Here is a 14,363-nt window from a genome sequence, read left to right as displayed (position 1 = left end):
CAGGTCCTGAAGGAGCTGGCAAATGAAGTTGCTAAGCCACTGTCCTTCATATTTGAAAAATCATGGCAGTCAGGTGAAGTTCCCAACGACAGGAAAAAGGGAAATATAACCCCCATCTTCAAGAAGGGGAAAATGGATGACCTGGGGAACTACAGACCAGTCAGTCTCACCTCCATGGCTGGCAAACTCTTGGAGCAGATTCTCCTGGAAGGCATGCTAAGGCACATGAAAAACAACAAGGTGCTTGGTGACAGCCAGCATGGCTTCACTAAGGGGAAATCTTGCCTGACGAGTTTGGTGGCCTTCTATGATGGGGCTACAGAACTGATGGACATAGGTAGTGCAGTTGACATCATCTACCTGGACTTGTGCAAAGCGTTCGACACTGTCCCACACGACATCCTTGTCTCTAAATTGGGGAGACATCAATTTGCTGGGTGGACCACTTGGTGGATAAAGAACTGGCTGGATGGCTGCACACAAAGAGTTGTGGTCAACGGCCCAATGTCCAGCTGGAGACCAGTAACAAGTGGTGTCCCTCAGGGATTAGTGTTGGGACTGGTCTTGTTCAACATCTTTGTTGGCGACACAGACAGTGGGATTGAGTGCGCCCTCAGCAAGTTTGCCGATGACACCAAGCTGTGTGGTTTGGTTGATAAGCTAGAGGGAAGGAATGCCATCCAGAAGGACCTCGACACGCTTGTAAGGTGGGCTGATGCCAACCTTATGAAGCTGAACCATGCCAAGTGCAAGGTCCTACACCTGGGTCGGAGAAATCCCAGGCACAGCTATAGGTTGGGCAGAGATTCGGAGCAGCCCTGCAGAGAAGGACTTGAGGGTGTTGGTTGATGAGAAAATGAACATGAGCTGGCTTCAGTGTGCACTAGCAGCCCAGAAAGCCAACCACATCCTGGGCTGCATCAAAAGGAGCGTGACCAGCAGGTCGAAGGAGGTGATCCTGCCCCTCTACTCTGCTCTCGTGAGACCTCACTTGGAGTATTGTGTGCAGTTCTGGTGTCCTCAACATAAAAAGGACATGGAACTGTTGGAACAAGTCCAGGGGAGGGCCACGAGGATGATCAGGGGACTGGAGCACCTCCCGTATGAACACAGGCTGAGAAAGTTGGGGCTGTTCAGCTTGGAGAAACGAAGACTGCGTGGAGACCTCATAGCAGCCTTCCGCTATCTGAAGGGGGGCTATAGGGATGCTGGGGAGGACTCTTCATTAGAGACTGTAGTGACAGGACAAGGGGTAACGGGTTAAAACTCAAACAGAGGAAGTTTAGATTGGATATAAGGAAGAAGTTCTTTACTGTAAGGGTGGTGAGGCACTGGAATGAATTGGCCAGGAAGGCTGTGAATGCTTCATCCCTGGCGGTGTTCAAGGCCAGGCTGGACAAAGCCTTGGGTGGCATGGTTTAGTGTCAGGTGTTCCTGCGCATGGCAAGGGAGTTGGAACTAGATGATATTAAGGTCCTTTCCAACCCTAACTATTCTATGATTGTATGATTCTATGATGTTCCTTGGAGTATTTGGGCTCACAATCAATTTGCATTTTACCTTCTGGAACAAAGACTGCACTTCTGAATTGCCTTCCTCAGCCACTCTTTTGGCCTCGTGACCTGCCATAGCCTTACCCAATTCCTGAGCAGTGCTTCCTCTTTGATGGGATTTACAATGCATGATAGCCACCTTTTCAGGCAGTTGTACTGCCTCTAAGAGCTTGAGTTCTCTTCAGCATGATTTATATATTTTCCTTGGGTGGGTAAAAGTCCTTTTTTTTTCCACACAGCTCCATGAGCGTGGACTACCCCAATGGCGTATTTGGAGTCTGTCCAAATATTAATCTTCTTGGGTATGGCCAATTCTAACACTCGAGTTGGAGCTATTATTTCCGCTTTTTGTGCCGAGGTGTTTGGGGCAAGGGCTTTTGATTCTATTACCTGGTCAGTAGTGGTTACCGTGTACCCTGCCTTACAGATGCCTTGTTGGACAAAGCTGCTTCCGTCAGTGTACCAGGAATCTTCAGCATCTTCCAGAGGTTCCTCCTTTAGGTGTGGTTGGGCAGACTGCTTCAATAGTTTTCAAGCAATCGTGTGATACTGACTCTCCTGTGTTTCCAGTGAGGAAAGATGCTGGATTGATAATGTTAGTAACCACTATTTCCATGTCATCCTGTTCTACCAAGACAGTTTGATATTTAAGGAATTTTAAATATCCTTATTTAAGGATGTTAAATATCTTAAATATCATGTGCTGAAAGCCAATGTCCTCCTTTAATTTCTAGTACTGCTGACACAGTGTGAGATACCAACACTTATCTTTTGCCCCAGCGTAAACTTACAGTAGGCTCCCTGGATATTCAACAAGACTGCTGCTACTGCTGTCAGGCACCTGGTCCATCCATTACTTACTTCATTCAGTTGTTTGGAGAATTACACAACTGCCCTTTGATAGGCTCCCAAGTTTTGTACTAGGAACCCCAGAGCTATTCCCTGTTTTTCATGTGAGAGCAGCCAGACAGGTCTGGTAATATCTGGTAGCCCCAAAGCGGGGGCATCCATTAATCTTTTCTTCAGCTGATGGAACGCTTTATCTGCCTCCCTGTTCCATACAAGGTTCTTTGAGCTTGATTTTAATAATTCATGAAGTGGTTTTACCAGAAGTCTGTAGTTATATATCCAGAGGCAACACCATCCGATCATCCCTAAGAACATACAGAGCTCTTTGGCAGTTTGCGGCTGGGGAGTCTGACAGATAGCTTCCTTTCTTGCTGTCCCTAGGGTTTGCTGGGCCGCAGTGATCTCATATCCGAGATACGTGACTTGCTGTTGGGCCACTTGGGCTTTCTGCAGAGAAACTCAATAACTGTTAAGTTCAAGAAAATTTAACAGGCTGATTGTCCATACTATACACAGTTCTTTTGTTTCAGTGGCACGGCTATCAACAGGTCATCTACATACTGCAATATTAATCCGATTCCTTGTGGCCACTCCCATTGTTCCAAATCCTTGGCTGATTTCTGAAAAGAGCGGGGCTATTTTTAAACTCCTGTGATAACACAGTCCAGGTTAATTGTGTCTTTCTCCCAGAGCCTGGGTTTTCCCATTCAAATGCAAACAACAACTGGCTTTCTGGGCTCAAGGATAAGCAAAAGAAGTCATCTTTTAGGTCCAGCACAGTAAACCAAACCAATTCAGGTACTAATTTAGTTAATAATGTATATGGGTTGGCCACGACTGGGTGTAGATCTTCAACAATTTTATTAATAGCCCTAAGATCCTGCAGTATCCGATAGTTCCCATCCAACTTTTTGACTGGTAAAATAGGGTTGTTATATTCTGATTCACACTCCGTTAATAACTCATATTTAATACACTGGTCCGATTCCCTCCCTGTCTTCTATTCTGAGGGGGTATTGTTTAATTCTTACAGGCCGTACACCTGGTCGCAGTTTGATTATTACTGGGGAGGCATTCTTTGCCTTTCCTGGTATTTCCGAAGCCCATACTCCCGGATACACTTGGTTCTGAACTTCCTCAGATGTTCCTGAATCAGTCAGAGTATTTATGAGGGCTAGACTTAGGACTTCAACCAACTGGTCATCCCCAGTTCTATTTTTCACTTTTCGAATTTTCTTTCTGCTTCTAATTGCTCTAACAAACCTCACCCTAACAGAGGTTTCCCTGAGTCAGGCAGGTATAAAAACTTGTGTATTCCCAATTGTTTTCCCAATTTAAATTTGAGAGGTTTCACAAAATATGCCTTTTCACTCTGGCCAGTAGCTCCCTTTACTATTACAAAATCATCATCTATTGGTGTTAACGCTTGATTTAGAACTGAAAATGTTGCCCTTGTATCAATTAAAAATTCCACACCCTGTTGTTGTTTCCCTAGCTTTAATACAACCAGCAGATCCACTCGGGTAGATTCCCCAGGTCCCTGTCAAGCCTCCTTGACCAGAGCTTGTACTCTTCCTTTCCCTGTTCATCTTTTCGGGCATTCATTTTTCCAATGTCCTTTCTGTTTACACCATGCACATTGACCCCTTCCCAAAGGTCTCCTAAGATCTCCAGTTTTGAATCCTTTGCTTTCCTGTAGTGCCACTACCAATGCTCACCTGTCTTTTCTCCGATCCTCCTCCTCCCTGTTACTATATACTCTCCATGCTCCATCCAATAGAGTCTCCAAATTTCTACTTTAAGTCATCCTTAATTTCTGCAACTTTCTTCTGATATCACTTGTGGACTGTCCTATAAACAAGGACACTAACTGCTGAATTCCAGCTTCTGATCCTGGATCCAAGGGGGTGTGTCTCCTCATAGTGTCCCTTCATTTGTCTAAGAATTCCAAGGGGCTCTCTTTTGGCCCTTGCTGGACAGCATATAGGACCTCCCAATTAGTTGTTTTCAGAATAGCCCGTTCCATTCCTGTAATAATCTGATTTCTATATGCATTTAACAACCTCATATGGGCTCCTCTATTGGGATCTCATAATGGATTTTTGTAACAGAAAGTTACAAGTGCTCCTTTACGTCCTCCCCTGTGGTTTTAAGCTGGTCCCTGGCCAGATCTTGAGCCAGTTTTAGAACTAATTGCTTTTCTGTCTCTGTCAGGTGGTCTAATAATAGCTGAACATCATTCCAATCGGGATTATGTTGCTTTATCAGAAATTGGAAGTGTTTGGTCATCCCTACAGGGTCACTGCGGTAGTTTTTTGCTACACCTTTCCATGTTTCAAGATCAAATGAAGAAAAAAGGACCTTTATCAAAACAAGTTCTCCCCTTGGTCCTACTGCTTGCCTTAACAGTGCTTGCAATATTTCCCACCCTCACCTTCATCGGGTATGAGAAGATACTGGACTGCCTGGAGGGGTGTCTGATTCAGAATCCCCACTTTCCTCTTGCGGTGGTCCTTGTCTTACGGGTGGTTTATAATATCCTCGTAAATCCCCAGCTCTGGGGTCTCCTACCTTTCCCAATCTGGTACATCTCTGCCCTATACTACATGCTGAACAGCATCTCTTTAATTTCCCTTTTCCTTCCCTCCTCTTATCCTTCTCCAGAGCCAACACCATTGGGTCTTGTGGAGCCCCCAGCCCACATTCTATCTGCCATTCGGGATGATTCTGAAGGATAAAGAACATATCAGCATATGAAATTTCATCCCATTTTCCTTCTCTTCTTAAAAATAACATTAATTGTAATAAGGTATTATAATTCAAAGTTTCATCAAAAGGCCACTTTTCCCCATCTTCCAATTTATATAAAGGCCACCACTGATTACAATATATGATCAGAGTTTTCTTATTCACACTTCCTCCTGGTGACCCCCCTATATTTTTCCAATGAGCTAAAATGCAACCTAACCGGCTCTTTTTGAGAATTCCCCCACTGTGTTTCCTCCTGTTGTAATCCTTCAAAGGACGGTTAGTCCTACAACAATAATATCTTACCCAAAGTAAAAGGTATAAAGGAGTGCTGCACCCACAACGGATACACCTAAATTCCAAACAATACTGTAAATAGAACTCTTGTCTCCCACCAAAAGAGATAATATATTTCAAACAAGTGGAACACTTAGCACAGATATAATGATGACAAATAGGGCAAGGGCTAGATCGAGCCCTGCACCAGGGAGCCTGAACACTATTTTGACAGTTACCCCTTATATTGTTCTACTGGTTCTTTAGTTCTTCCAAACTTCCACAAACTTCGCCCAAGCATTCAATCCGGTCCCAATCGGACCAATTTCCTGGGCAATTAACACACCGAAATTCCTGACCAAATTCCACCCACACTTTACTTTCACAAACAAATCATTCAAAGACAAAAATTGGTTGACACACAACACTACAGTGGATAGGACACCAAAACTCAACAACAGGTTCAAGGGACATCATATGCTTCATCCATCTCCAGCCACTCCCCTCGTGGAGAACACGGAAGCGTGCATCAGGGCTCCACACTCGCTTTGTAGCTGTGCCATGTCTCACTCATGCAAAACATTCATTCACACAAGGGCCCGTCTCTCAATCACTCGCTTCATACAGAATGTCTTCTAAGCCAGTAATTGGTTAACACATAAATCTTAAGCCATTGTTCACCGGCCAAAAGTTTATAAAGCCATTAGTACAGTTACCCTTGTATTGACACCCTTTAGTACAGAATGGATACAAGACCAACCCTCCTAGACAATTCAGGTACCCTATTACTACTGTGATATTCCAGGTACCCTACTACGAGATTCCAGGCTCACGGCTGGCACCAGGCTGACCTTACCAATACCAAACCAACCCCTGGGGTGAGCACCAATGCTCTTTACCTCTCGTAGGAAGTCTCGTAGGAAGTCTCCTTATGACTTACAGGTATCTCCTTTATCTGGTTTCATGGTCCTTGTCTGTCCCCGCAGTGATCTGGGTGAGTGGGGGAGTCCTCCCAAGAAATCTCAGGAATGCCCAGAGGAGTCCTGTCCTCAGCAGGTCCCACGGTCGGACAGAGAAGGTCCCATCTGGGGTGCCAAATTGATGCACAGAATCAGGCTCTACAACTCAAGGAGAGTTATAAAGCAGGTATGTTTATTACCCTATGTTTTTCAGGCACTAGCTTTCCTCATATCAAGTGCACACTGAAGCTGGGTCATGGGGAGCGTCTCCTCACTGAACACCCCCAAGTCCTACTTTCTACTTGATACTCTCCCAATTCCCCACTGCTTCCAGCTCATGAATGTCCTGGCCCACTGTCCTCAGCAGCAATTAGTGGGCCCCTCACAGAAACTGCTGCATAAGCAGCGTGTGTGGAAAGATGCTGCTCTTCAGTACCCACCTGCAACACCTACAGTCCCACCAGTGGGCACATGGAGGTAAGAAAACAGGCATGTAGCTTCTTAGTGAGCCAACACCTCCTTGAAGCGCCCCACAGCCCAGTATCCACACTTGCCCTTGTGTTAAAGACTTCTCCTTTGCAGAAGAAGCAGGTGAGCTGGACAAGCGAGCATTCCTGCTCTGAACTGTCACCAAAATCCGGGAAATAACCCCTCCAATCAGAATGATGGGTTAGAAACTCATGTGACTTTATTACAGTACTGGGTGCATGGGGGATCTCTCTGCCTGTCATGCACACTGAGAAGAGGCAGTTTACAGCTTAAACACCATTATTATATACATATTCATTATAATTCTGTGAAATGCCCACCCAATTCTCATTATTCGTGCATATGGTAATTTGAGGAATGGCCTCTAGGGGTCGTGGTGGTCGTTTGGGGAAACTTTGGGGAAAAGTACTCATTTTATCCTTATGGGCAGCCATTACTAAAGGACATTGGAATGTGTATTTAGTCTTTCCAGTTAACTACATGTTCTTGTTTGGTCTAATTTAGGACCCTGAGAGGCTCCTAGAGTTGTTTTCTTTTGCAGCCGATTACCTGTTTCTCTGGCGTTACCAACAGAAGAAGACACCTTGTCTTCTTGTTGGATACCTTCCTTAAGAATCCTTGGAGCCCTGTCCATGTCTAAGTCCCTATACACAGTGAAATACTAATTTAACCTTGTATCAATTATACAGTAAAATACTAATTTACTTTGGTACCAGGACCAGCTACTGGCTCTGGAGCACCCGTGGACAGTCCCATGACTGAGGCTGTCACTGGAGCAGCTTTCAGCACGTCCAGCTGGCAGAGCTGTGACTGCAGCCCTGTTCCACGCATGAGGAGATACCAGCATCGCACCCGCTCAGGATGGCACAGCTACAGGACACGGAGGAAGCATCTCTGGGCAAAGCAAGGAGACACAGGCCCTGCAGCAGAGCTGCTCTGCCCATCCCAAAACTCCTTTACTAGCCTCACTCACCCGGGCTTGTCTTTGCCACCCTGTGCTCATGCAGGGACAGCCGTTGGCAGCGGGTAGCCTTCTCTGCTGAGCTCCACTGCCCCAGTCCTGCTGGGCTTAGCCCAAACAGCACTGCCCAGAGAGCAGCCTGTAAGCTGGCACAACAGGGCCCAGCAGACATGAGCTACAGAAAGCTCATATCCATGCTCATTCTGGGTGCCTGTGGATCCCAGACACCTGCCTCTGGCATCTCCTCTGCCTCCAGAGCAGCTGAAAGCTGCAGGACTCCTTACACAGGCTGTACCTTAGAGAGATGCTGAGCACATGCACCCCTAGAGTGCACAGATCTGCTGAGCCCTGAGATCTGAGTCCTTCTGGAGACTGAGACCACAAGTCTCTGACCTCATTTCTGGCCTAGTGTACGGTCACCTGGAGCAGGACAAGGACCCAGCAGCTCCAGCACCCCAGAGCCCTTCTGAACTGACCCCTCTGATCTATGAGCTTGTCCCTGGGGTGGCACAGAGAACACCAGAGAGGGGCCGGTTACCCCCATGTGCCCAGCCTGAGGACTGCAGGAAGGTCTCTTTCCAAAGCTCCTGGATGACTGAAGGAGATGTCAAGAGATCTCTGTGTCATTTCCCACCTGACTCCTCACAGCCAGGAGGGCACGGAGAAACTGCAGGGTATCTTTGCCCTTTTTGCTCCTTGCATGCTGCAGAAGGCACCAGCTGGGTGGTGCTGGCAGAATTGGTTGTGCCCAGGGCTTGGGGAGCCTGTGCAGCTGAGCATGGGAGTTTCTCTGCACTGCAAAGGCAGGGACCAGGAGCTGCACAGAAAAATCTTCATTTTCCAGGCCTTCAGAAAGTCTGGCTTTTTAGGCTAGTGTGAGAGACAACTGAAATCAGACTACACCATCCACTGTCTCAAAGACTGGTATGGGAGGAGTTGAGGTTAAGACCCCAGTGTCCATTGCCTCAGAGAAGGGTGTGAGGAACTGAAATGGGACTCCACGGAGAGAGGAGAGACAGCTGCCTGAGAGATGGGTGGAAGGAGCTGAGGTAAGACGCTTCTGTCCATTATCTCGAGGACTGGTGTGAGGAATTGCTGCCCATTATCCCAAGAATTGCTGCAGACGTGCAGCTGAAGAGCGGGCTGCAAGACCAGCAAAGCTGGTCCACCAGGAACGTGTGGTACATGACATTAAGAACAGAGGTACTCCCCCCAACTCATAATAAAAGGAGAAAAAGATAGTCACCATGAAGGACCCCTCCACAAGAACACCCTCCACAAGGACACCCTCCACAGGGACACCCACCTTCAACAACAACTACAGACCCCTGGGACACTGCTGGATCCATGGTGGTGACCATCTCTCTGCACCCCAAATTTTTGCTTCATTTCTATCTTTTTTCCCATCTGTTCTATAGCTATCTCTTTTTTATAATAATTTCCTTTTTTATAATAATTGTCTTTTTGTAATAAACCAACTGATCAATTACAGTACTTGACCTCGCTTAATTTCACTCTTCGGATCATGAATTAAATAGGTCTGACACTGGGTTTTTCTCCAGTCGGACCCTGGCATTAAACTGGAATCACAGACAGGATGCCTTGCAGTGAAAAGTACCGTAATCTCATGTAAAGTGTAAGGTACGATGTGCATACCTCTCAGGGATGCAAGGGGTAAATTTTGTTGAAACAAACTTGCTGCCTCCCTGAGACGATTGCCCCATTCAAAGCAGTGAAGCTGTGCCTCAGGGTAGAGATGTGTTGTATGGTCTTCTAGAGAAACATAAGTCTCCCTCCCTGCCAGGTGTAGAGTGGGCAAAGAAAACCTGGCATAATTTGCAAAGTGTAACAGACTGAATAAGTGCGCTGCAAAAGGATGCAAAACCCCATCCCAGAAAGGGTAAATCTATTGTCTGTGCCATACCAAGCGCCAGCTTGGCTGCTGCAATAGGGGCTAGGGAACAACAACAAACAGCTGAATCTCTGTTCGTACAAACTTCACAAGATCTAGTCTGATCCCTAGATAGTAAACCTAAAGAACAGTTAGACAAAGAGAAAATTCAGGCTAACTACTTGCAATTAGCCCCAAAAGAGCAACTCCTTGAAGAGAAAAACACCTTTCCAGGGTCTGAGAAAACAACTGAATACCCACAAAGTGACCTAGAAGAGGCAACACTAAGGTTAGAAAAACTAAACGCTCCTGCCGCAAACAGCTGCTCCAACACGTTTAAAAACTGAAATATCCCTGGGAATGTCCCCAGGCATGGAAACACTTGTGTCCATACTGTCACATGCTGCCAGTTTCCAAGTCATGGTGGCCCCATGCAAACTGGCTTTGAGAATGCTCCATCATTTAAGCTGACTCCCAAACTGCATGGAAACGTGCAGGCAGGCAGGGCCAGAGCCACAGGCACTGCTGGCAGCATACTGCTATACGTGACTGTCCTGCTGTGCTCAGGAAGGTGTCTAGGGGATGCTTTGTTTGCTGGTCCCATCAGCAGGACCAGCTTAGATTGGCCCTTCCAGGGTCATTCCCTGCAAGTGTGCCAGATGCTCTGCAACAGTGCCTTGCAGCCTGCAAACAGACCCACACAAGGAGGAAGATGACAGGAAACAGGCACATTTCCCTCCCCACGTGCCAAGAGGCAGCCACAAGCTGCCCTCAACCTCTTCGTGCAAGCTCCCCATGGGGTTTTCAAAGCACCGCTCAGAAGAGTGTGCTGCAAGGTAAACTGAGACATGGGGGGCATGGGGCTGGCAGAAAGCTCCACATAGAGGCAGAGATCATCTCCCACCTCCTGGGCTGGGCACACTGCCCTGCCAGACCTCCTGGGGGTGACACCCACCAGTATCACTTCTCCATGGGTGAAAACCGGACTTGGGCATGGCACTGCTGTCCTGGAGCAAGGGTTCCAGCTGAGGGCAGCACCTCAAAGCCATAAGGCTCAGCCTTCAACTCCTCAAGCGGCTTCTGACGCAACCTTGCTGGCAGATGTTTGTCAACCTGAGCACAGAAACCAGTCATGTGAGGTCTTCTTGGTCTATTAGGACAGATCCTTGGTTCCTGCATGATACCGCCACAGTGCTGACAGCACCCTCACCCAAACCATACGTGGCCACCACCACCTAGAACTGGAAGGCAAACATGTAGGCAGGGCAGGCACTATCCTGAGAGGAGCAGGAATGGGTGAAGATGGCAGAGAAGTGAAGCATCAGCTAGTGAACAGTCCCAGGTAAACCAGCCTTGCTCTGTATCCTCAAAGGCTTCCTCAAGCAAGCCGCAGCCCAAGTGCTCAGGCAGCCAGAGGGTCAGAAAAAGCAAGAGAGGCAAAGAAAACCCAAGCAACAAGTTGCATTGTCTGTGCTTTATCTCCTTAACAGGTCCATTGATGCTGATGGATCATTTACAGGGGACCTGGAGCTTACTGTGGATCTGTCTGGTTTCTTCCTAGCACTGCCCACACTGGACAGTGGAGAACTCCAGCCTGTCTCTGGAAAGGCAGAGGGATGGCTCAGCCACAATGGCATGAAGGCAGACCTGGCATGTTGGGCCTCCTGTGACCTAGAGAATGACAGAGCATCCAGTTCAGAGCCCGGGTGACACTTGTTGCTGTGCTCAACATGCTGACTGCCCCAGAAGCTGGAGTACCTTCATGGGCAGGAGCACATCCACCTTTTCCAGGGGCAGGTTGGCATTTTGTGGGTTGAAGTACACTTCGAATGTCCTGGTCTCACAGTAGGGCAGGCACTTCACACAATCCAGCCTTGAACACAGGAAAATAAAGCAGCTGAGATACACAAGCAACAGTGAATGTATCAGAAGCACAGTAAGGCCACAGGGGTGTCCCGGCTGCCAGCTCTGTAAAAGACCCCTTCGCACCTGCAGAGAAGATGCTCTTCTCCCTTTGTCATGGCTCAAAGAGCCATGGTTTTCACAGCAAGAACACAGGTTTTGCATGATAAAACCAAAATACATCAGTTGAGAAGCTCCAGAAACTCATTCATCGGGCATCTCAGGGAAGGATGCACAGATCTCTCCAAATGAGAATTTCCAACTAAGATACCCCATGCTGTGGTGTTCCCTGGACAACAGCTTAGAGGAGATGCCTGGCCACCCCTCTTTAATCGTTTAAACCCCTCAGAGACATGGAACTGCAGTGATGGAACTGCAGCCTTATCTCAAGGCCTGTTTTGGGAGCCTGTTTTGATACACCAGAGGATCTCACAGGCTGTTTCCTCAATAAAGGCTGAGCAGAAGTGCTGTGACACTACAAACTCCAAACAGAGCACTTCCAAACTATGGGGGGCCATCTGTTTGCAACGCAAGCCCTCAGAGTGCACAAAGAAACTCAGATGAGGCTCATGGTAGGCAAGAGCAGAAGACGTTGAGAGGTGACCAAGGTGATAAGGCCATCTAGTCCCTGCAATGAGATTTTAGGGCAGCCACAGGCAGGCCAGGTTTCTGGGCACTGCTAGCCAGAATTCAGGCTCTAAAGCACAGAGCAGGGGGGTACTAAAGAGGAAAAAGCTGTAAAAGGAAGCACTCAAAATCTCCTCATGTCCAGTGGCTTCAGCTGTTGTGTCAGAAACAGCTCCTTCAAGCTCCTGTGAAGCCTCTCCACCACTGCTTACCTATGTTATACACGACATATCTATCAGCACGGAAGGACACAAGAAGTGCCTAGTGTTAGTGACCTTTACAATGTGTGTGAATGGCATCAGGAATGACATAGGCCAAGTCTAGGACATACTGGGCAGCTCAGCTTTGAAAGGAGGAATAGGGACAGTTTGTAAACCCCAGCATGGATCCATTTCCAATTGGCTGGGAGATGTAAATAAAGTGGATATTTCTATATTCATTGCTGTAAAAATTAAACCCAAGCCCAGGAAACCCAATGCCTAACCACCCGCTAATAAGACTTGGGTAAGTCATGAGGAGTACAGGTCCTAGGCCTTAACAGTTACCAGTGGGACCTTAAAATGAGTTTAAAATGGCTAGTGCATATAGTCCCTCTGCTAAGAAAAGCACTGTAGATAAATCCACTGGACTTCCACTGGTCTCAATGAAACTACTAAGCCTGGTGTACAGCCCAAGCCTGAAACCACTTATAGGACCTTGTAGTAACATTTGCTTGCACAGGAAATCTTCATCGCTCTGCAGTCAGATCTGTCCCTAAAGCAACACCAGTAAATGCAGTAATCAACACCTACACGATTGCTGGGAGGGTCCTTTTCCAGGCAATCCCACTTAGAAACGCATATACAGGATCTGTGCCATTCCCTGCTCTTTCTGCTTAGTGCGATCTATTTGTTGACACAAAGATGCCAGCTTTGAATTGCCCCTTTCAGAGCTGGTCAGCAGCAGTGGTGTCTGTGCTGTCTGGAAGGGCTTCATGGTCTGCACTGGACCCCCTTAGCTCTAAGAACAGAAGATAGCAGCTGTAGGGAGTACAGTACCCCCAAAGCTCAGGGTAGCGCTGTGCAAGTGAGGACACTGAGCTGCTCACAGCAAGCACATCACAGCTCTCAGCATCAGGCCCCTTCTGAAGTCCCCAGCAATTCCCAGCTCTGACACACAAGCAGCTTTCAGAAGCAGGGCAGCACTGTTGTCTGTTACCCTCAGGGCCTCTGGAGACACGCTAACTTGAGAAGCTGCTGCCATGGTTTAAGCCCAGGCCTTAAATTAGAAACACGCAGTCTACTTCCCCCCCCTCACCTTTCTTCCCTCCGCTTCTGGAGGGACGGGGAGGAGAATCAAAAGAATGCAACTCCCACGGGTTGAGATAAGAACAGCCCAGTAACTAAGGTATAACACAAATCACTACTGCTACCACCAATAATAATAATGATAAGGGAAAATAACAAGGGAAGAGAATACAACACCTCACTGACCGATAACTCGCCCCCACCCCGCAGCGTTCTAGCCCTTCCAGGTCACTGTCAGTTACCTCCTGGGCATGACGTGCTGTGGTATGGAATACCTCTTTGGCTAGTTTGGGTCAGGTGTCCTGTCCCTGCTTCCTCCCGGCTTCCCCTCCTCCCTGACAGAGCATGAGACTCACAAAGTCCTTGGTCAGAGTAAACATCGGTTTTATCAGTACTGTCCCAGGCCAAAAGTCAAAACCACAGCGCTGCACCAGCTACTAAGAAGGAGAAAAATGACTGCTATTGCTGAACCAGGACAGCTGCCAACATGGACACTGGTGAAAGGCAGTGTTCTCAGGAGGGCAGGAGGCAAGAGCTTTCTGCTGCTCCAGGGCATGTTCCTCAATCAGCAGCTCCTCCATCTGCATCTGCAGCTGAGCGTCCAACTGAGGAAAGGTCAAACAGGAGCTGGTTAGCAGAGGTCTTTCCCAAGACACAGGCTTGTCTCAGCTGGAGGATCCCACCCTGTTCTTGTTGAAAGGGGTGATGGAGTCACTGTCTCGCTGCTCAGTGTTTGTGACAGCTCCTGCTCTCAGTCAGGACTTTATCTTCAGAGAAATGAATTCCAGCATCTCTGCCTGCCCAGTTATCAAAGCTGATCTG

The 14,363-nt window shown here is 47.6% G+C and overlaps 1 protein-coding gene across 1 annotated transcript in view; it reads left to right on the top strand.

The window, feature by feature from the left end:
• TSNAXIP1 (translin associated factor X interacting protein 1) overlaps positions 1–7,397 on the top strand; it is a gene marked incomplete at both ends in the record, with an annotated part of 36,762 nt that extends 29,365 nt beyond the window's left edge. Inside the window, 5 exon segments of the mRNA XM_080638356.1 lie at positions 1,793–1,855; positions 3,436–3,492; positions 6,413–6,572; positions 6,720–6,862; positions 7,379–7,397. Coding sequence (XP_080494482.1) covers positions 1,793–1,855; positions 3,436–3,492; positions 6,413–6,572; positions 6,720–6,862; positions 7,379–7,397 — 442 coding nt within the window.
• Between the last annotated feature and the right edge of the window lie 6,966 nt (positions 7,398–14,363).

The sequence above is a fragment of the Psittacula echo genome (genome assembly GCF_963264785.1).
Source record: "Psittacula echo genome assembly, chromosome: Z".
Classification (NCBI taxonomy): domain Eukaryota; kingdom Metazoa; phylum Chordata; class Aves; order Psittaciformes; family Psittacidae; genus Psittacula; species Psittacula echo.
This window is presented reverse-complemented; position numbering and strand designations above follow the sequence as displayed.